This window comes from Rhinatrema bivittatum, chromosome 6, assembly GCF_901001135.1.
Source record: "Rhinatrema bivittatum chromosome 6, aRhiBiv1.1, whole genome shotgun sequence".
Lineage (NCBI taxonomy): Eukaryota > Metazoa > Chordata > Amphibia > Gymnophiona > Rhinatrematidae > Rhinatrema > Rhinatrema bivittatum.
This window is the reverse complement of record NC_042620.1, coordinates 260,474,846-260,498,108: the sequence shown is the minus strand read 5'-3', so window position 1 is coordinate 260,498,108 and position 23,263 is coordinate 260,474,846. Positions and strand designations below refer to the sequence as shown.

At 48.0% G+C, this 23,263-nt stretch overlaps 1 protein-coding gene and 1 long non-coding RNA gene across 5 annotated transcripts in view; one reads left to right on the top strand and one right to left on the bottom strand.

The window, feature by feature from the left end:
• Positions 1 to 3,373: 3,373 nt before the first annotated feature.
• Positions 3,374 to 9,265, bottom strand: LOC115094185. 2 transcript variants are annotated; one of them, XR_003857506.1, is made up of 4 exons: positions 8,212 to 9,265; positions 6,873 to 6,986; positions 6,612 to 6,774; positions 3,374 to 3,432 (listed from the first exon to the last, which is right to left on the bottom strand). It is a non-coding gene; the product is annotated as an uncharacterized LOC115094185 (long non-coding RNA). The 2 variants fall into 2 exon arrangements; XR_003857505.1 differs by lacking the exon at positions 3,374 to 3,432 and having other exon boundaries at positions 6,438 to 6,774.
• A 144-nt stretch (positions 9,266 to 9,409) lies between these two features.
• The window catches only part of TAOK2 (TAO kinase 2), a 150,316-nt gene continuing 136,462 nt past the window's right edge, over positions 9,410 to 23,263 (top strand). Inside the window, exons 1-4 of one of the 3 annotated variants that reach the window (XM_029606968.1) lie at positions 9,410 to 9,731; positions 10,082 to 10,125; positions 12,700 to 12,956; positions 13,063 to 13,134. In XM_029606968.1, the coding sequence (XP_029462828.1) occupies positions 12,825 to 12,956; positions 13,063 to 13,134 (204 nt within the window). In that variant the 5' untranslated portion in view covers positions 9,410 to 9,731; positions 10,082 to 10,125; positions 12,700 to 12,824. The remainder of the gene's footprint in view (positions 9,732 to 10,081; positions 10,126 to 12,699; positions 12,957 to 13,062; positions 13,135 to 23,263) is intronic. The other 2 variants (XM_029606967.1, XM_029606969.1) reach the window with 2 other exon arrangements.

Genomic DNA, 23,263 nt, shown 5'->3' with positions numbered 1-23,263 from the left:
GCACAGACAGCAATATATTCTATCACAGAAACCCTCTAAAATAAGTATAAATTAATTTAATAAAGTTATTCCTTAGCTTGTTAGCTGGCCACTTGAACAGAGTCTGTCTCCTGGCTGAGCACAGCCCACAAAGCATTCAGTCATTAGAATGTATATAGTTGAATGGCTAGTAGACGTAAGGATCGCTTGGTAACTTGATTGACTAGAGTGAAGGCAGTGAACTTCACCTGTTACCTAAATAAGATTTAAGAGTGTGCTGGGAAGGAGTCAGCTGTTGTACCTGTGGGTACCAATGGCATAAGAAGGTGCATGAGAGAGGTTCTGGAGGCTAGATTTAGACTTTTAGATAGGAAATTGAAGTCCAGAACCTGGAAAGTTGCATTCTCAGAAATGCTTCCCATACCACAAGCAAAACCCCAGAGGCAGGCCAAGCTCCAGTCTCAATGCGTGGATAAGACAATGCTGCAAGGAAGAATGTTTTAGATTTGTGAGGAACTGGTGAAAATTCTGAGGAAGAGGGAGCCTATTTCAACAGGATGGGCTTCACCTTAACCAGGATGGAACATGGCTGCTGGTGCTAACATTTAAAAAGGAGAGACAATAGATTTTAAATTAGACCATGGGGGAAAGCAGAGAGTCACTCAGCAGTGTGTTGTTTGGAAGAAGGTATCTTTCAAGGATACTGGCAAAACAGAATATCCCATTAAATATGTTGTGATTAAGCATGAAGTAGCCCAAATGGATGTAGAGAAAGTACACTGGTGTAAATGACTTTGCACTGCCTTTATCTTCTGCTAATAAGCAGGTTGTGAATACAAATGGAAATTAAAAAAACCCCAACATACTTTAATATATCTATATCCAAATGCCAGAAGTCTGAATACTAAGCTTGGAGTTATATTTATTTAAAATATTTATATACTGTTTTACCAATACAAAACTGATCAAAGCGGTTTACAATAGTGAGGAACTTAAAATTAAAAGTGATACTAATTAATAATAATAAAATAAAATACTAATTGGAAATAAACACAGTTTAGGATATAGATATTTTAGGCATTTCAGAGATGTGGTAGGAGGATAATCAATGGGATAATGGGATATCAGTATAAATTATACTGACGTGACAGGGCAGATTGAATTGGTGGAGGGGTGGCACTATACGTAAAGAATGGCAGAGTCAAGTGTGATAAAAAGTCTGTAGGAAACAAAATGCACTATGGAATCCTTATGGATAGAAATTCCACGTGTGATGGGGAAGAGTATAGCAGTGGGTTTATATATCATCCTTCTGGCCAAGATGTAGAAACAAACAAATGCTAACTGAAATTAGAAAGGCAAATACATTTGGTAACATAATAATGGGAAATCTCAATTACCCCAGTATTGATTGTCCCGATTAAACTTTGACCCATTCTAGAAATGTTACATTTTTAGATGCTATAAATGACTGCTACATGGTGTAACTGGTGCTAGAACTGACAAGAAGAGCAACTACTTTATATCTAGTCCTCAGTGGAATGCTTGACCTGGTGCAAAGGGTTATTGCAATCATTCCTTCCATCTGTCACATCCTCAAACTATCACTCTCCACTGCTACTGTTCCTGCTGCCTTCAAATGTGCTGTAATCATACCACTCCTTAAGAAACTCTCACTGGATCCTACCTGTCTTGTCAACTATCGTCCCATCTCCTTCAGCCTCCAAACTACTTGAATGTGCTGTTCATCGCCTCTGTTTTAACGTTCTTACACCTCAAGCCATTCTTGATCCACTCCAGTCTGGTTTTTGCCCTTTACCTTCTTCTAAAAACAACCCTTGCCAAAGTTTCCAATGACCTGTTTATGGCTAAAGCCAAAGGTCTTTATTCTATCCTTACCCTCCTTGACCTGTCTGCTGCTTTTGACACTGTTGATCACTACCTACTCCTTGTACTCTGCCCTCGCTTGAATTTCAGGACTCTGTCCTGTTTTGGTTTTCTTCTTACCTCTCCCATCGCACTTTTAGTGTTTCCTCTGGTGGTTCCTCATTTTCTACTGCCATTCCATTATCAATTGGTGTGCCTCAGGGCTCCGTTGTGGGCCCTCTTCTCTTCCCCCTATATACTAATTCCCTTGGTGCTCTGATTTCTTCTCATGGCTTTCATTACCATTTTTATGCTAAGGACTCTCAGTTTTACCTTTCTACACCAGAAATGTAATCAGAAATCCAATCCCAGATCTCGGCCTGCTTGTCCGACATTGCTGCCTGGATGTCCTACAGACACCTTAAGGAGCTCTGTCTTGGCCATGATGAGTTTATCTTCATCCCCCTCCCCCCCCCCCCCCAAGTCAACATTCCCTCTTTCTCCTATTTCTGTTTTTGTGGATAACAGTCATCCTCCCAGTCTCCTCAGCCCGTAACCTAGAAGTCATCTTACACTCCTCTCTCTCCTTCTCTATACATATCCAAAACACTGCTAAAATGTACTGTTTTTTTTCTCTATAACCACCAAAATCCATTCTTTTCTTTCTGAACATACTATCAGAACCTTTATCCACTTGCTCATTTTCTCCTGCTTACACTATTGCAACCTGCTCCTCACAGGTCTCCTAACAAGCCATCTTTCCACTGCAATCTGTCCTAAATTCAGCTGCACGACTTATCTTTCAAATCGCAATGCTCACATAAACCCTCTTCTGAAGTCACTGCATTGGCTCCCTTTCCTCTCCTGCATACAGTTCAAGCTCCTCTCTCACCTACAAATGCCTTCACTCTGCAGCACCTGTTGCACCGGAGGTGGACCCTTGGGCAGAGGTGGGGTTGACGCTACCCATTGGAGGGATCCTACGGGTCCCCACAGTCGGCAGGCAGAGAGGGCTGATGGACGGAGGCCGGCTAGCGCTTCAGCAATACCAACCCTCATTACCCGTGGTTTGAGCCTTTGAGTGCCGGGGTCAGCTGGACTTAGGAAGCCTCTGTCAGTGGTCATCGGGTGGATCGAGGTCAGCCCAGAGGCAGCAACTGGTGTAGGTATCAGTCTGTACTGGACGAGGCAGAGTCCCGGAGACCCAGGCACCAATAGGAACACAGTCTGACAGAGGGTGCCCGAGCAAGAGCAGGCCGAAGCCTGAATGAACCACGTCCAGAGCAAAGGCTGAAGAGGTGTCTTTAAGCAAGCTGGGTTCTGGGCTGGCGGCAATCTGGAAGCAGTGGCAAGCAAGGCTGAGGACTAGATGAGGAGAAAGTCAAAGGATGGTCAGACGAAGCAGAAGTCCAGGGATGGAAAGAAGGAACGGCGTGGTCAGGCAATGCAGAGGTCCAGGGCTGGAGAGAGGCAACGGAGTAGTCAGACGATGCAGAGTTCTGGGGCTGGAGAGAGGCAATGGTGTCGTCAGGCAATGCAGGGTCAAACCAGGTTAGCAATCTGAAGGAAAGATGAAGGAGATGAACACTGGAACAAGGAAACAGGAACGAAGGCAATCAGGATCGGGAACCAGGAACAGAAGAAGCAACGAGTACTCGACTAGCAAGGGGACCTGTTGCAAAGGCAATTTGAGAGAGCGGAGCCCGGCTTTATATACCGGAGCTTAGCAGACGTCATCATTCGGGGCTGCGGCCAGGTTCCCGCCACGGGCCCTATTAACGATCAGCTGTGCACGCGTGCCTAGGGAGGGATGTGGCGCAGGTCGGGATGGTGTCTCTCCGCGGGCCATGCGGAGAAGCCAGACGCGGAGCATCAGGAATTGTAGCAGAGCCGGAGGCCCCAGGGGCGGCCGAAGAACAGAGCAGGCAGCCCACAGCCGCCAGAGATGAGGGACCAGGTGCTGGATCATTTTGAAAGAGGTGAGCCGAGCTGCGGATCTGCCACGGCCGGCGCGCGTAACAGCACCTCACTACCTCTCCTCTCTCTACACCTCTCCCTCCTCATGCACTCTGCTCATCAGACAAGTCACTCCTATCTGTGCCCTTCCCCTCTACCACCAATTCCAGACTCTGCATTCCATCTGGCTGCACCATGTGCTTGGAATAGTCTTCCTGAACTGGTGCATCATGCTCCTTCTCTTGCTGTGAATAAATACCATCTGAAGACCCATCTTTTTTAAACAGCTTTTAAATCTTATACGCAATTGTCTGCTTTTAGCCTCATTAACTTTCTTCTTTTCTTTTTTAACCATTGTCTTACTTTATGAAACACCCAAGTCTCTTACTGTTTCCCTGTTTGTCTTATTAGATTATAAGTGCTGTTAAGCAGGGACTGTGTTTTTTGTGCGTATTTGTACAGTGTTCGTATGTCATGCAGCCCTATAGAAATGTTAAGTAAGTAGTGGTATTAGTAGAACTGCTAAGCAATAGTGATCAGAATGCAATCAAATTTGACATTAACCATGGAGAAAGGACATTAAGTAAAACGACTGCAGAAGCATATAACTTTAAAAAGGGAGACTATGATAGAATGAAAAACAAAAACTAAGAGGAGCAGTTCCAAAGGTTAAAATTTGTGGACATTGTTTAAAAATATGATGTAAGGAAGGCTAAAAGGGTTTAAAGGTGAAAGAGGTAGTTAATACTTAAAAAAAAAAAAAAAAATGTTGAAAAAAAAATGGAAAGACCAAAATGAAAATAGGTGCGGGCATAAGCACTGGCAAGTTAGATGTAAAACAGTAGTAAGGCAGGTCAAGAGAGAATTTGAGAAGCTTGCCAGACAAGCATAGGCTTTAGAATGGGGTGAGCATCATCTTTCTCTTCTCCCCATCCCTGGAACATTGGTGAGGGAAGACAGGTGAAAAGGGGAGATGCTGCACTCTGGGCTGGGGGTGAAGAGAGAGGGTGGGAGATACTGGTGCTGGGCAGAGGACGAGAGAAGGGGACAAAGAAGCATAAGAGAAGCATAAGGTGGGGCTTCCCGTGTTATAAAGAAATAAATGTTGGGGCCACTGAGCCCCTGTCATGGTCTGCTAATGTGTAGGGGTCTGTAGCAGTCTTGTTTATTATATTTTCCCAATAGGATGCGTATTGGTGTGTTATGGCCCATTTCAGTATTTGCAGTGGTGCATTTTCATAAGTGCTGTTGTTGCTGTTTGAATCCTGGGAATTAGTGCTACTATGCTGTGGCAAATTTGCTAAATACTTTATATGGTGAACATTTTGCAGGAGTTTGTATTATTTCACAGTATACCTGGCAGTGGAGGGAGTGTGTTGCTGTTACTGAGATGACACCAGAATTTATTTTATTTTTTTTGTATGGTGTGGCATTTGGAGAAATATCCTAGTTCTCTGCACCCATTATTGGGGGAGGGGGAGAAGTGGGAAAGAGGGGCAGTTTTGTGATTGCAGAGCTTATGTTACAAAGCTTGAGGTATATGGTTTTTGTTTACAAAGAGCTGGAGCAAGGGGATTAGGCACCTTCTGCTTTGCACTGCCTCCCCCCCCCCTGGTAACACTGACACCCCCCGCCCCTGATTGCAGCCCTGACTCCTACCTTTCACGAGCCCCACAAGTGGCAGCAGCGCCCCCTAATGGTCAGTGCCCTGGGCCCAGGTCTAGCTCACCTAGTGCTTCCACCGGCCCTGTGTATATACAATGACAAGAATGAACCTCACTCTTAAGCCAGGGCATGCCGGGTATGATTACAATCTCTCACATTTAGTACTAGTGCTCCTACTATTTCCATTGTATGAAGCAGCTTCCTTTTTGAAGCCTGTATGGTGTAGAATCTATAGGCAACATCTCAAGGTGAGCTTGAAAGTTCCTTTTCGTCAGGTAACTGTTTCCCCAAACAATTAGGATTGTTTCTGGATCTTGAGGACACATTTTCTTGGTCTCTGATTTAATCTCTTGCTATTCTGCTTTGTCTTCTTACAGTCACTTAGTACTGGCACTTCTATTAGTAAGGCTGTATTTGTCATTTATCAGTAAGTCTGGTTTCATAGCATTAAGCTTTTATTAGTCAATCTGGGAATGTATAGTTATACTTTATTTACATGAATAATATATATAAAAATGAATGACATTAGCTGTAAATAAAAAGTAAGAAACTGGCAGTGGGAACTGGAGGTGGAGTTGGGGACAGAACTTGATTGATTTGCTTGCCCCTCCCCACCAAAAAGGCATTTCACTGCCCCTGCCTAGAGGAAAAAATGAAAATCTTTTTTAAAGTACACTTGAAGCAAAAAAAATTGAGGGAGGCTGTAGGCTACTCGATGACAAAGGGGTGTTCAGGGAGGACAAGGAAATAGTAGAAAAAAATGAATTAATTCTTTGCCTCAGTCTTTACTAAGGAACATACTGGAAACATAATAGACACATGAAATATTCTTTAATGGTGGACTTCCAGCGATGACGTCAGCCTGAGCGAAGGTCCTACTCTGGGCTCCTTGAGAGTCCGTGACGAAAATCAGATTTTGCTGCTAATCACCCCCCCCCCCCCCCCCCCCAGGAAACAGCCTCCCTCCCCAATAAGTTAAGATGTTGCAGTTTGCGACCTGTTTGAGACTATGCCGTAGCTACACAACCCCAAAATGTCAAGTCAGCTAAGGAAACCACCACCAGAAAAGATCGCGGTTCCCCAGGACAAAATGGCAGACACCATACTTCCGAGAGGGTGTCAGATATGTTGATTAGAGAGCTTACTCGTGCGTCTCCGCAGCGCTGAAGGACCAGCTCCAGAAACTAGTCATCACTAGATGAACTTCACGATAAGTGGGCCACAGATCAGACAAGAATGGCGGGCATGGAAGCTAGAGTCATGCGCCAAGACGAAAGGCAAGAGGAGGCCGATAACAGCATGGCTGCCCTGCATGCAAAAAAAAAATAAAAATCAGGATTTAGAAGAAAAATTAGACGAGCTTGAGAACTGTGCCTGGAGAAACAATGTACAGGTGGTGGGCTTACCAGAGTCCCTACAGTCACTCTTCACCATTGGTTCGAAAACTGGCTACCCATTGCGCTAGACATTGTTCTACGGCCGAAAAGTGACTGTGCCTGAGGAAATCACCAAAAAGAGTCCTGAAAAGACAAACGGGCCGATACAGTAAGGAGCGGTAGGAAGAGCTGTGTTAGTGCCGGGCGCATCTGCGTTTGCCGCACGCACAGTCCGGCTCACCTACCGCTCGATACGGTATTAAAATGGCATGCAAATGCAAGCCTCGTCCAAGAAGCGTCCGTGAAGTGTTAGGCCCGCGCAATCCATTTTACTATATAGAGCGCTATACAGCGCCTATACAGTAACCTGGGTGCACTGGTACCTGCCATTTCAAATGTCATTTGAAATGATAGGTACCAGGAAGTGGACGTTCTCCTACGCTCAGGATTGCCAGTCCTCTCTACCCTCCTCCCGAAGCAACAAAAAGCGAAAAAGGAGAAAAGCGAAACGACATGTGAAGTGTAACTTACTTTTCTTGCAGCCCTCCTCCGGAGACGCACCGCAGCTCCCCTGCCTCCCGGGGGCTGCCCCCTGCGAAAGTGGCCCCGCCAGCGAAGATGGATGCCTGCACGGGCCCTCTGACACGATCGCTCCCGGGAGAATCCTTTACTGAGCTGCGGCCACTTCTCCTGCATGCATTCAGCCTGTGCGTGCAATTTGGCCGCTCAAGGCGTGACGTCACTACGTTTGGCATCACGGCGTGTGACGTCGGAGTTCGCTAATGCACTGCCTTGAGAAGATGGATGCCGTGCAGGCATCTATCTTCGCCGGCTACCCCCGGGAGGCAGGGGGCAGCCCCCGGGAGGCAGGGGAGCCGCGGTGCGTCTCCGGCGGAGGGCTGCAAGAAAAGTAAGTTACACTTTACATGTCATTTTGCTTTTCTCCTTTTTCGCTTTTCGTTGCTTTGGGAGGAGGGTAGAGAGGACTGAGCTGCCCCGGAGACCGGCACCCATGGACGCGGCCAGGGTAGGTGAGCGAGGGCTGGAGGAAAGTTTGCCGCCTACCCTTACCCCTGCCTCTAACGCAGGGGTAAGGGTAGGCGGTAAGTTAGCAGGTTAAATGCACGGCAAAACTGCAGGTTTAAAAAGCGATAATCGGGGCGCGCGTTACTGTATGGGAGGGAATAGCTAATCTGATAGTTTACATATCATATACATGCCACAGGCGGAAGGGGTTTCCCGTTGATTTAAAGAAGCAGTAAGGATGGGTTAAAAGGGATAGTGAATCGCGGGTTGGGCTAATGCAGCCAAATTGTGAGTAGAAAGCGGGTTAGAAGCAGGGTAACCGTCCGCACTTTACTGTATTGACCTGAAAGCTTGCAATTCTGAGACCTGCCATGTGAAACAAATTGTCACCAGGAACACCATCTTCAGGTAAAGGTCCTTCAGCGAGGTCTATTTCAGAGACTCAAAGGGACACCCTATTAGAGCCACCAAGTTCAGAACCCACGGGAGAACAACGGGACAAAAGGGGCAGCCATAACCTCTTCACAGCTCTTAAGAAGAGGAACACATCCAGATGTCCTGCCAGGGAGACCCCCCCCCCCCCCGACCCCTATAGCAAGAAATGGCAGCCACCCGCACCTTCAAGGAATTCAAGGCGAGTCCCTTATTAGAACCATCTTGAAGAAAGGCCAGAATACAGGGCAACAACCGTAGGCAAGCTCCCATTCACACACACTCTTACCTGTGAGGGAGGCTCCCATTCACACCCCCTCCCCCTCCTCCAAAGTCGAGCTCCATTTCACCCTCACAAAGCAGGCCTCCCATTCACACCTCTGCCCCCAAAGCAGGCTCCCATTCACATATACACAACACCTGGCAAAATCCGATTCATACTCACAAACCTACTGCCTCCTCCCCCCGGTAGGCTTCCATTCACTCACACACAGGGAAGGCAGTAGGGTAGCTCATTCTGCTGTTTCTCTTCGTGTGCCGACCCTGCGCTATTCAACTCTTGCGGGGCCAACACTTTCTCGGCGCTAATCTCCGTGGATCTCAACATAGAATAGGTACTAGCCGCACGTGTTTTGAATACCACAGGGCCTGCACACGTGGAGAAGCAAGAGAACGGGGCTCTCTCCCGGTGGAGCTCTCTTCTTTCATCGTGCGCTGGTGGGATGGGATCCACCAGGGGGCCCCGCGGCCCACTCTTCTTTCGTCGGCCACCAGCGGCCTCTCGGGCCTCCTGCTGGCTACCACCCAGTTACTGTTAAAGCTGTCCATCTAGTCCCAATCACTCGAATCAGCCCAATGCCTTCGGACACCGCTCTTCTAAGGAAAACAAAGAGGAGCAGAAGAAAGACAGTGGTTGTTTGGAAACGTTTTATGCTCCAAGTTTCAAAAGGGGCGGGGAACGTAAGAGGCGGCGCTCGCACGCCTTAAGACGTGGAAAGGGAAGTGCTAGCCGCGTCTCCCATCCTGACTATAGGGAGGATTTTTTTCTCCCCCCCTCCCCCTCACATTCTTTTGCGCAGGCGCTTATCGCTCCTCTTTCGGGCGCGTGCGGTTTGCGCTTGCGTTTTCCTGTGTCTGACACCTCTTCTGCGCATGATCCCTTCTCTTCCCTCCCCGGTGCCCGCTCCCGATCGGGTGGCCATTTTTTTTTTCCGTGAGAGGTACAGACGGGAGTGTTGCAGTTGTCATGGTCAAGGCTCGGAGTAGAGGGGATGGCGGCAGCGGCAGTGGTAAGGGCAGCTGGGACTTGCCCGGCGTCGCCCTTTGAAGTCCTGCGGGAAGTAGACTGAGTAGGGCAGAGACACTGGTCCCTCCACCCCCTGCCTGGATACCAGGAGATAGTGCGGGGGAGCTTTCCCCCAGCCCCCGCAGGTAAGCACCGCCCCTTGTCCCACAAACACAGGATGTACGCATGGGTGTGTTTATAGATGTTGTCCCTATTGATATGTATAGGGTACCTGTAAAGCAATACAAAGATACAGCAAGACAGTACCCCAAAGAGCTTTTATGCACTTTGAAGTGGCTTGTAGACAAACACACGAATATGTATATATGCATACTAACAAGAATATATAAATGCATATTTATATATCTATATATATAAGATCTACCGGTAGATGTAGACGTATATACAGTATTTACACATAGATAAAGGTCACCCACACATCCCTCCACGCAAAGCTTGTTAAGGCCTGATTTCCTGTGCTTTTTTTTTCTCATAGAGACAGAATGAGGGGGGAAAAAAGCTAGTAAATCAAGGAATAAGGTAAATGAATATAAAGATCTAGAGAACATGAGGTTTTCAGAGGTTAATGCTCTGACATGTCACACAAATGCTGTTCGCCTACACTGATGTACCTGCTCTGTTGGAGGCAGAATTGCGTTTAGATGTCTTACAGAAGTATTGTTTGGGAACTGATTTGTACCTCCGTGCAAAGGTCCCTTATGTTTTATTAATTTCTACTTTTGTAGTCACTTGTGATTTGCCTCTTTCTTGGCTGTGGAATGTTTACATTTTTGGCTTTCCCATAAGTCTAGGGACATGACTTTATGAGATATGTACGGACCAGCAGAGCGTAAAAACATTGTCTAAAAAATTGGATGTGAATATTGCAAAGTATGTTTCAGTGATGAAATGAGAACATATAGGTCAGGGCCTTATCTCACCTGTTGCTCCTATCTGCCCACATTCAGCGCCAAACCTTATAAAGAAGGATTCTATTTTCCTTTCAGTTTCTTTAAGATGGTTTATACTTATTGTTAATTGTTTTTTCCAATCTTAACTTGCAGCACCCCTTGCGATTGCAGTACTGAAACCCATATATACATTCAGCTCTGCTAATGCATCTGTTTTATTTTGCAGCATCCCTGCTATTCCAATATTGAGAACCCCCATACATTTCTGCCAGTGTACTTTAGGCATGTCTCACTGCATCCCTGCTATTTTAATGTTGACACACACACACCTCTTCCGGTGCTCCTATATCTTGCATACACTAATAAAAGGTAACCAGGGTCAGTTGAGGAGTTGCCAATGCCCCCTTCTTCTATTCTTCTGCTCCCCACCCTGCCCCAGTAGTTTTTGTGTGGTTTTTGCTGCTGGCAAGATTGATGGCTTGCTGCTGGGTTGTGCGTTTGTTGTTGGTTTCCCAGAATATCTGAGTCTGTGGATCCATAATTATCAGCCTGAGAATTCCAGTTGCCATAGTAACAGCGTGATATTCTGCTCTTTGATGTCGATCTACAGCCTGTCGTTTGGGGATTTTATCACCACAGTACTTTTGGGTTAGCTGTAGTTATTTTATCCTCTCCTACTGGGCCTTTATCTCGCTAGGGAGCCATAACGCAGCCTCATTGCTCCCTCCTCCGCATCTAGTTCTCATCAGGGAGCCATTATGTATTGCCTTTGTGCTCTCCTTGCTTTATTTGGCTCTCATCAGGGAGCCATCATGCATGACCTCTCGCCTTCAGCTTTTTCAACCATCTTTCATTCAAGGGCTGTCTTGTGCAACCATTACAGAAAGGTTGAGTGACAGAAATTGCTTTATTGAAGCACATTAAAATGATACAGAGCTTTGAATTGTTTGCTAAATAAGAAAATTAATTTTCATAGCTGTAACTGGACCTAGAAAGATGTAGACGGTGTGGATAAAGCATGTAAAGAAGACCAATTATCGTACAGAGACAGATATGCAAGTGTTAAGTTTCAACTGCTGTGTAAGAGAGGATGAAAGCCTGTGATGGGACCTATTGAAGGCGATGCCTGAAGGAAGGAGGAGTATGGAAAACCTGCCTCCTCCTTCTCTTCCTTCCTTCCTGTTTCTGCCTGCTTAGAGCTCCAGTGCTTTGGGGTTGATGCTGAGCCAATGGTAGGGCTGTAACTAAGGGGCTAGCAAGCAGCTAAGGCAGAGTTAGAGACAGGCACGCACGCGCACACACACATATACCATGCACATGCATCTCCTGTCCCTGTAAAATTATCTAGCAAAGTCCTTTTCTCATTAAGAGCTGCCTTGGGCTGCTGTTTTCATTAATTACCTGGGGATCCTTCCTGTTTCCGCTTCTTCTTCCCTCCTCTTCAAAAGGGGAGGTGGTTAGGGTTCGGGAGTTGAAGTCTGTTGTTCAGTCTTGCTTACAAACTGAAGAGCAGACAGGAGTTAGGAAATCCAGGAAGGTCACTGGAGCTTTCCCGCTACCATGAATAGGATGAGATGCACCTTTATGCTTAGGATGGGGATCCAGAGGCTTTCTTTGTTGTCTTCCTGATATCTAGTGTGGGTTCTTTCATTTCACAGAAATCAGAGCTGAAAATGGAAATCTTACTGTTTCTCCTGCAGAGCTTAAACGTTTGGAAATGCAATATTTATTTTTAATCTTTTTTTTTTTGTTTTGTTTATGTGGCGTATTTCAATGGGGAAATCTGATCCAAAACTACTATAAATACCATCTCTTTTTTTTTTAACTTAAAATCCTGTATCTTGGTAGTACTTTAGGAATAAACGGGTGTTGCAGTTTGTCAGGCAGCATCGCGTGTATATTCTGGCCCTTTACTGTCCAGTGTCCAATCATATATTATTGGTTGTATATCCAGGTTGTGCAAAGACAGACCGTGCACTCGATGTTCCCGATGCATAAGCTTACATATATCATAGCGCAACATTAAGGATGAAATACTTATTCTTCTCAGTTTGAGTTACACTGTATAATTGGATGAAATGGTTGCTTCACTTACTGTCCCTAATACAAGGGGTAGACTGAATAAATAAATAATTATGTCTGCTGCCTTTACTGTCTGTGAAACATGAACTGATGTGCTTTAGTTTTGCCATGTTTCATGCAGGAACTGGACAGGTACAAGAGTTTCTGCCACGTCAGCTATCCTACCCTGGCTGAGAACGCTGCTATCACCTCTTCGCCTCACCGTGAAGCGCTGTGGGGCCGCAGACGCGCACGGTGGCGGCGACTATGCCTTCTAATGCACGGGCTGGGAGCCTGAAGGACCCAGAAGTAGCGGACCTCTTCTATAAGGAGGATCCGGAGAAGCTGTTCGTGGACCTGCGGGAGATTGGGCATGGCAGCTTTGGGGCCGTCTATTTTGTAAGTTTCAGAAACCACTTCTTCCTTCCAGGTCCTTCCTGTGTTTCTTTCTAATTTAGTGATGAACATATGTGCTGTCATTGCCCTTTCTCTTTCTCCCCTACAGGCCCGAGATGTTCGCAGTAATGAGGTGGTTGCTATCAAAAAGATGTCATATAGTGGGAAGCAGTCGAATGAGGTGAGTTTGTATACTGCAGGGACCCCCAACCTTTCCTATTCTCTCAGAAATAGCACAGGAAGAGTGACTCGCAGAGTGCGGGTGACAGAAGTGGGATTAGAAACTGGGTCTGCAGATGTGTCAGCTCTAAATGCCTTAGTGGTGAAAATCACACAGTGAGAGCTGTTGGCAGTTTAGTATTAAAGAGGATTTGCCTTTTACTCAGGCTGGAAATTTTTATACAGTGTTAAAGAAGAGCTGCCATTGTTTTCCCATCACTGTATACATTTCCAGTGAGGTTGATGTGCTTCAGGAACCCTTTTGATAGATCCTTTGAGAATAGTAAGTCAACAAACCCACTCCCCTCCTTGTATAACTTATTTTCCTTTTGTTACATGATTAGGTTGAAAGCAAAATGAAAAGAGGGACAATGGACTAACCCAAGGTGGTTCAAAACAAAAACCACAAAACCTTGGTTAACATTTTCTCATAAGTGACACCCATCAACTGTGCTTGAATCTGTAACTTGCCTTGAACTCTATTTGGAAAGGAGAGTGATTAAATTCAAATAATTGTAATTATCACAAAATCTTCTTATACGCCAGATGCTGAAAAACAACCAACATTTGTTTAGATCATTTTACTTCAAAAATAAATATATCATAGTGACTGTTTTAAAGCTATCCTTAGAGCAGTGGTTCTCAGCAGGTGTGTCGGGACACACTAGTGAGTCACAAGGTCCTGGGAGGTTGATCTCTCCTCATCAGGCCAGATGAGAGTCGGTTGACTTCTCCTTTATCAGGCCTGATGGGAGGCTACTCTCGCTTTCTTCTTCTCTTTCTGGCTCAGTGGGAGGCTGTTTCCTCATTCTTCCAGATCAAAGCCAGACGTTAACTCCTGCTCTTCTGGGTCCCATGGAACACTAACTTTACCTTCCCCCGCTGGGCCTGGAAGTGGTGATGCTGATGCTCTCTTCACCCTATGGGGGGGGCGCAAAGAATGCTAGACATGCTGGGCCGGGAGGTGGAAGAGAGGGAATGTATGGGGGCTGTTGAACAGGAAGGGTTGAAAACAGGGAGTCAGAGTAGTTGGACAGGGAGGGGGTAGGGAGAGTTGATCAGGGGCAAGAGGGAGCACAGGGAAGAGGATTTGAGGGACAGGGATGTGTGAGGAGATGATTGAAATGGAATAATTGGGAGAAATGAGATGATGGGAGCATGGAGGAGGAGTGACAGGATGCAAAAGCCATGAATTGTCAGTTTTGGGAATGTGCATTTCTTCTATCTTTGTACTTTGCTTAGTGTAGAAGAAATATTTGTTTGTATTTCTCCAGTTTTGCACTGCATCAGAGTGGTTTTTTTGGGGGGTTTCCATTCCAGTTTTTGTCTCCACATTTGTAATTTGTGATCTTTTATTCTGTATTTGGTGAAGGCCTGTTCTGTGTGCGTGACTGAGATGAAGTATTTTATTAGCATGTAGGCATTTGTATCTGTTTTTATTTGTTGTGCTTTCTCAATAGGACATGCATTTGTGGTGCACTACTGCCTTTTCATTGGTAGGGCTATTGCTGTTTGATTCCTTGGAGTTAGTGCTGTTATGGTATGGTAGGTTTGCTATACATGCGCTGAGCATTTTTTTTTTTTTCTTTTCAGATTTTTGTATTTTACAATGTGCATGGTAGGAGAGTATTTTTTCCTGTTACTGAAATGATACCAGCATCAGAATATCTTTTTATATGGTGAGTTGTTTGGGGAAATATCCTAGTTCTGCAATTCACCTTATTATTGGGGGTCATGGGATTCCTGTCGATGCAGAGTATATGTTTAAATTTAGCCCTATGATGGTCATGTGTTCAGTGTGTCGCTTATGTGAGCATCATCTACCAGGTGCCTTAGAGCAGTGGTTCTCGACCTGGTTTCCGTTGGGGACATACCTGACGGATGGTGCTCACGGCGCGTGACACTGAACACATGACTGTCACGGAGCTAAATGTAAACACATACTTTGCATCTACAGGAGCCATCCCCACCCCCAGCAGTGAGTGCAGAGCAGAACTAGGTCATTCCCCCATTCAGCTCACCATGCAAAATTAGATAGCAGCAACATGAACTCCCTCTCTTCTACCAAGCGCAATAGCCCTCCTTCTGAAAAGACAGTAATTTACCACCAATGCATGTCCTTTTGAGAAAATGCAACAAATGAGATTGAAACAAATGCCTACACGCTGGTAAAATACCTCCTTCCTTTTCGTCCTGCACACCAGTCCACGCCTGCAGGATTCCCCTGGTTGCCGATAGGTGGAGGCAGAGAACTTTTTTCCGTGTTCCTTTTTTTAATCTTTTTGCTTAACGTCACTCGCCCTATATATTCTGGGATAGCTGGGAAGGTCCTCGATAGTTCTCTTCCTCCAGTTAGGTGGGAGGTAGGCTGGGATAGTTAGGAACTATTAAAAAAAACCCAAAAAAACCCCAGAGAGAAGTAGGAATAGGGTAAGGTAGTTAGACTCCGGGGAGAACCCCTCCTCACCTTTTGGGGGGGGGGGGGAACAAAACCCTAGAGTAGTCCTAAGCAAGCCGTGGTCTGCATAGGGCAGTTCCAGGAGGGGGGAGGCACACTCACTGGGAGTGGTTTGGCGTCCTTAGCCACAGTGGCGGGAACACAGGCTCCCCCCCCCCCCCCCTCTCCAGCGGCAAGACGCATGGCCAAGAGGGGCCAGAAATGTGCACAGTGTGGGACAAGAAGGAGCTCCATTGTGGGATCCTTTTGCCCCTGCTGTGAATTGCCAGAGGACAGATGGCGGTGAGGAGGGGAGGGGGGGATGGCTTGCAAGCAGATGCACCACCCACACCGGCTCAGAGGGAGCCCTGTGAGCAGCCTGAAGGGGCAGAGGGCCTATCATGGGGGGGGGATGCAGCTGAGGTACGGGCTGGCCCTGAGTTAGAGAGAGAAGCCCCAGAAGAAAGAAGGTAAGGCACATTGCAGGAAACTGAGTTTTCCATAGAATTTATCTTGCTAATGCACCAGGCGTATAAAGAAATGAAAGCCAAAGTGGCTACATTAGAAGGCCTCCTGGGAAGTAGTTCCCCCCTTGAACTCCCAACACACAATAGGTTTAAAGAAACCTAGGACAGAGGGAACCCCCCCCTCGCCGCCTTTCCCTGGTGGTCCAGAAAGTGATACAGGAGACTTGGAACTCCCAGAGGAAGCTCCCCTGGAGGAGGGGGGGGGGAGTGAAAGGGGAGATGTAGCAGAGAGATTGTTTAGGAGGGAAGAACCGAGCCTCCTCAAAGTGAAGGTTATACAAGCCTTAAGCCTACAGGAGTCAGGCAAAGAAAATTGAGGAGGAAAAGAGTGTGCAAGGAACCCAATAATGAGAGGTATAAGGAGACTAGCAAAAGCCTTTCCCCCCACCCCGCTATAGAGGAGATGATTGAGAGAGATGGGTCACACCCGAAAGCAAGATCCTTAATGACCTCCCTTTAACTACTACAACAGATAGGTTCCCTGTACGTACCCGGATCAGTCCAGACAGTGGGTTGAGGCTCCTGACCAGCAGATGGAGACAAAGAAAAACTGAAAGGGTATCCTATATCAGGACAGTGCTCACCCTGCGCCCCTTCAGTATTTGTCTCCAGCAGATGCAGGCAGTTGAACCTGCGGTTCCCTAGCGTTATCTTCTTTTCTTCCTTTTGGTGATTTCTTTTCTCTTCTTCCCACTTGGTTGATTCAGGATCAAGCAAGTATTGTTTATTCCATTCTTTAAAAAAAAATAAACAAAAAAAACAGAATCTGTGCAAAGGGAGACAGTTGTCTCCTAGCTCTTATTGGGTCCCAGGGGGGATTTTTTCCCTTGATTATTCAGCCTGGGGCCCTCTTTCCTGGTGATCCCCAGCCTGGCTGCTTGGGGTGATACTGGTGGTTAGGGATGTGAATCGTTTTTTGACGATTTAAAATATCGTCCGATATATTTTAAATCGTCAAAAATCGTTAGGGCCACGATACAATACCAATTCCCCCGATTTATCGTTAAAAAATCGTAAATCGGGGGAAGGGGGAGGGCAGGAAAACCGGCACACTAAAACCCCCTAAAACCCACCCCCAACCCTTTAAATTAAATCCCCCACCCTCCCGAACCCCCCCCCCCCCAAATGCTTTAAATTACCTGGGGATCCAGCAGTGGTCCAGAACGGCGGCGGTCCGGAACGGCCCCCTCAATTGAATCCTTTTGTCTTCAGCCGGCGCCATTTTGCAAAATGGCCGCCGCAAAATGGCGGCGGCCATAGACAAAAACGATTCGACGCAGGAGGTCGTTCCGGACCCCCGCTGGAGTTTTGGCAAGTCTTGTGGGGGTCAGGAGGCCCCCCCAAGCTGGCCAAAAGTTTCTGGGAGTCCAGCGGGGTTCAGGAAGCGATTTCTTGCCGCGAATCGTTTTCCGTACGGAAAATGGCGCCGGCAGGAGATCGACTGCAGGAGGTCGTTCAGCGGGGGTTCGCCGCTGAACGACCTCCTGCAGTCGATCTCCTGCCGGCGCCATTTTCCGTACGGAAAACGATTCGCGGCAAGAAATCGCTTCCTGAACCCCGCTGGACTCCCAGAAACTTTTGGCCAGCTTGGGGGGGCCTCCTGACCCCCACAAGACTTGCCAAAACTCCAGCGGGGGTCCGGAACGACCTCCTGCGTCGAATCGTTTTTGTCTATGGCCGCCGCCATTTTGCGGCGGCCATTTTGCAAAATGGCGCCGGCTGAAGACAAAAGGATTCAATTTATTTATTTATTTATTTAACATTTTTCTATACCGACCTTCATGGTTAAATACCATATCAGGACGGTTTACATCGAACAGGGATAAAAATAATTAGGTAAAGGAAGAGACAAAGTTACATTAAACGAGGACCGTGAACTTGGAAGCTTAGGTAGCTGGAAGAAAAGAGATAAAGTTAAGTAAAGAAAAGATTGAGGGGGCCGTTCCGGACCGCCGCCGTTCTGGACCACAGCTGGATCCCCAGGTAATTTAAAGCATTTGGGGGGGGTTCGGGAGGGTGGGGGATTTAATTTAAAGGGTCGGGGGGTGGGTTTTAGGGGGTTGGTTCACGATTTTAACGATTTTTCACGATATTTTTAAAACCCAAACGGCAACAATACGATTCCCTCCCCCTCCCAGCCGAAATCGATCGTTAAGACGATCGAGGACACGATTCACATCTCTACTGGTGGTCCAGTCACTCCCCCTACTTGCCTAGTTTGACCCAGAAGAGGCTCCTGCCTCAGGTTCTACAGCAGAGAGGTGGTTTTTACTCTGCTTGCCTAAAGTTTCATCAAAAAAAAACAAACCTCACAGACAGGCAAAAGGCAATTGGCAGAGTTTTCAGCGGCACTTACAGGGGAAGGAGCGTAGCAGGGTTGTTTTGTTTGCTTCAGCTCGTGTCAGCCAGGCACTGCCGTTTTTTTCTTCTCAAGCTTGGTCGCTATATTGTCCGCGTGGTCGCCGTCACCATTTTGGCCCTGTCCGCCGTCTCGATCCGTGCGCACAGAGGCGAGCCGTGGCCCTCCCCAGCCGGTACTGGACCCCAGCCTCTCGAGCGGTACGCCAGACCTAACATCTCGCAGTGGGACCCCCCCTCAAACGGGGGTCCCCAGGGACAATGCACCCCCTAGTCTAGACCCAGCTTCTATCTCCTGGGTGGAATTCTTCAAAGGTCTGCATACCTTCGTCCACATTCAACCGGGGCCTCCTACAATGCGGTCACAGGCCCCACCAGAGGACCTCAACATGCCAGGACCCTCTATGCCCAGGGAAGTGATCCCACTGCCCAGAAGCCCCACCTTCGGGGACACAGACATCTCAGATGAGGAGTCAGAACCCCTGGAGGAAGGGGAACTCCCTCCGGGAACAGAACCCCACCAAACCGTGAGATGCTTCTTCACCAAGGACGAGCTTCCAGACCTGGTCACACACAGCTTAAAAGAGCTTGCCATCCCGGGCACAAGTGCCTCGGGGGAACCTAAGACAAACCCACTTTTGGAGGGACTTCGTCAGGCCTCCCGCCATTTCCCACTATTACAAGCCGTCCAGCAACTAATTGACCTGGAATGGGATGCCCCAGAAACCATGTTCAAAGGGGGCCGGGCTCTGGCAGCCATGTACCCTTTGGACCCAGCCGCCAAAGATCTCCTGGCATGTCCGAAAGTGGATGGCATGGTCTGCGCAGTCTCGAAGCACACTACTATCCCGGTGGAGGGAGGAGCAGCATTCAAGGATGCTCAAGACAGACGTCTAGAATCTATCTTCAAACAGTCCTTTGACGTCTCCGCTATGCCTTTACAGATCGCGGCCTGCTGTGCCGTGGTGACACGCGCCTGCTTAGCACAGACCAGGAACGACACTCCTGGGGAAGCCCTGGAACCAGCTGTATCATTCCACGCGGACGCCGCTTCGGATTTGGTACGCACAGCAGCTAGAGGAGTCTCATCCGCTGTGGCGGCCAGAAGACGAAACTGGTCAGCAGACGCATCCTCCAAAATGAGACTCACAAGGATGACTTTCAAGGGTACACTCCTGTTCAGAAGTGAACTAGAGAAACTAGCCAACAAGTGGGATAAGTCCCCTCTGCCGCAGCTACCGGAGGATAGGAATAAGAGAAACCAGCGATCCTTCTCCCGGACCTCCAGGGGCAGAGGATCACAGCGCTTCAACCCATATAGAAGCTCATATCAAGCGGTCCGCCCCGCAGGCCAGAGCCAGTCCTTTCGGAACAACACAATAAAAGGGGAGCCAGCTTGGGCCCAGGCCCCAGCTGTACCCCACAATGAAAATCAGCCGACCCATCCAAAGGAAGAAGCCATAGGGGGCAGACTGGCCCTATTCTACCAAAGACGGGTCGAGATAACTTCGGACAAGTGGGTCCTATCCATCGAGAGGGATATTACCTGGATTTCTACCACCTCCCTCCGGACAAGTTTGTGGAATCTCCCTATTACGACCCTTCCAAGAGAATGGCAGTGGAAGCTACACTGACCAGATTACTAGCCTTAGAGGCTATAACACATTCCGATCCATCAAGAGCATCAGCGTTTTCTACGCTTCTCAATCCTGGACCGTCACTACCAGTTCCGGACACTACCTTTTGGGTTAGCCACTGACTGCATCCCGGAAGTTCACCAAGATCATAGTGGTGGAGGCAGCAACACCGAGGAAGGAAGGAATCTGCGTGCACCCTTATCTAGACGATTGGCTGATCAGAGCGAAATCCCAGAGGAAAGCCACCAGGCAACCAACAGAGTCAAAACTCTACTGGAGAGCCTCGGGTGGGTGGTCAACACAAACAAGAGCTGCCTGCAGCCCTCCCAATCTCTAGAATACCTGGGAGTCCGGTTTGACACCAAACAAGACAAGGTCATCCTGACACCGACAAGGAGATCAAAACTGATGACCCAGTTACGAACCCTGTTGAGCGAACTTTGCCCCACAGCATGGGATTACCTACAAGTTCTTGGCCTCATGGTATCCACGCTGGAAGTAGTCCCATGGGCACGAGCTCACATGAGACCCCTACAACGCTCACTACTAATCACGATGGAATCCACTGTCCCAGAACTACACTGTATGGCTTCAGCTCCCGGACAGAGTTCGGGCCCAACTATGCTGGTGGCTACAAGAAGCCCACCTGAGCCAGGGAACGAGACTGTCCTCCCCACCCTGGATTCTACTCACCACGGATGCCAGCCTACGAGGATGGGGAGCACACTGCCAGGAGCTAACCGCCCAAGGGCAATGGAACGAAGAAGCGTCGAGATGGCATATCAATCACCTAGAAGCCTGGGCAATCAGAGTAGCCTGCCTAAGGTTTGGTCACAGACTCCGAGGCAAAGCGGTCAGAGTAATGTCGGACAATGCCACAACAGTGGCCTACATCAACCGTCAGGGAGGAACCAGAATCCAACAGGTGTCTCTGGAAATAGACCCCCTAATGTCATGGGCGGAAGTGAATCTTCAAGAGATCTCGGCTGTCCACATTGCTGGCAAAGACAATGTTGCAGCGGACTACCTCAACAGAGAGAGTCTAGATCCAGGAGAATGGAAACTGTCAACCACAGCATTCCACTTGATAGTAAACCGTTGGAACACCAACCATGGACCTCCTGGAAAACCGGACCAAGGCCCAGGTACCCAGTTTCTTCAGCCGCAGGCGGGAACCACAGTCCCAGGGAATCCCAGGGAATCCCCCCTGCCCTGCCCTGGTACAGACCTGGCCACAGGAGACTGTTATATGCCTTCCTGCCGTGGCCCCTATTAGGCGCGATCATCCACAAGATAGAACACCACAGGGGGCCAGTACTTCTAGTGGCCCCGGACTGACTAAGAAGCCTGTGGTACGCAGACATGCGAAGACTGCTGGCAGGGAACCCCCTGCCGCTACCTCCACACAGAGACCTGCTCCAACAGGGACTGATCCTCCACGAGGATCCAGCTCGATTCTCTCTTACGGTCTGTCCATTGAGAGGGATCGCCTAAGGAGGAGAGGATACTTGGGGACAGTAATTGACACCCTACTCCGAGCACGCAAGTTCTCCACATCCCTAACATACATAAGGATTTGGAGAGTATTCGAATCCTGGTGCGAGGACCACGACATCATACCATGCTCAGTCAAAATTCCTGCGATTTTGGAATTCCTACAGAACTGGCTACAGAAGGGATTGTCCCTCAACGCCATCAAGGTACAGGTGGCTGCCTTGTCATGCTATGGAACCAAGAGTGAGAGCGGCAGCATAGCCTCTCACCCGGATGTCTCCCGCTTCCTGAAAGGAGTCAAGCACATCTGACCACCCCTGGCTGGTGCCTCTTTGGAACCTTAACCTGGTCCTAGATTTCCTAGCAGGAACCTCCTTCAGACCTCTCCACGGCCTGTCTCTCCGACTATTAACATTGAAGACAGCCTTCCTGCTGGCAGTCTGTTCAGCCCGTCGTATATCCGAGCTACAAGCACTGTCCTGCCAAGAGCCATTCCTCAGACTCACCCCAGGAGCCATCCTGTTACGCACAATTCCGTCGTTCCTCCCCAGAGTGGTGTCTCACTTCCATCTCAACCAAACCATCTCGCTACCATCGCCAGATGAGCATAAGAATTCGGAAGAGGCTCGAAGTCTACGCCATCTCAACGTCGGCAGATTCCTAGTCAGATACCTGGAAAGATCGGAATCTGTATGAAAGACGGACCATGTATTCGTGCTTCACAGCGGGAAGAAGCAGGGGGAAGCAAACTCGCGAGCAACCATAGCCCGCTGGATCAAAGAAGTCATCAAGGCACCCTACATGGAAGCAGGCAAGCCACCACCTTTACAAGTCAAGGCCCATTCTACTAGAGCCCAGGCAGTGTCCTGGGCTGAAACCAAGATGCTGTCACCTGCCGAGATCTGCAGGGCAGTGACATGGTCCTCCATCCACACCTTCTCCAGGTTTTACCACCTGGATGTTCAGGCTCGGGAGGACACAGCATTTGCAAGGGCAATACTAAGTGGGCCACGGGCAGCCTCCCACCCGGTTCGGGAGTAGCTTTTATACATCCCATTGGTCCTGAGTCCATCTGCTACACACTAGGAAATGGAGAAATTACTTACCTGATAATTTTGTTTTCCTTAGTGTAGACAGATGGACTCAGCATCCCACTCATGGAATTCTCGGGGGACATCCCCGGGAGCGAGTGATTCAAGGGTAAGCCATGCTTTCCTTCATCTAGGACACCCATCCTACCGGGTGTCGACGTTTCTCGGTTGAGGGCACTGGCGGTCTCCAGCTATAGCCAATTCAAGCAGTTCAAATTAATCAAGTTAACCAAGTTATAAAGTTAATCAAGTTATTCAGATTATTCAGTCATACATATATCCACAATGCTTTTCGAGGAGAATACTGAAGAGCTGCACTTCCTGCAGGGGTATATGTACTATGGCTGAGTCAGATTGAAATCTGATCAGTCTCCAACTGCTATTAGGAGTACACTATACCCATTGGTCCTGAGTCCATCTGTCTACACTAAGGAAAATGAAATTATTAGGTAATTTCTCCATTCAAGGGCAGTAGTAGCCACCTTGTTAAGATTTAGGAAACTCTCTACCTTCCAGGCGTATGGTAGAGATTGGAAGATTTTTGAGT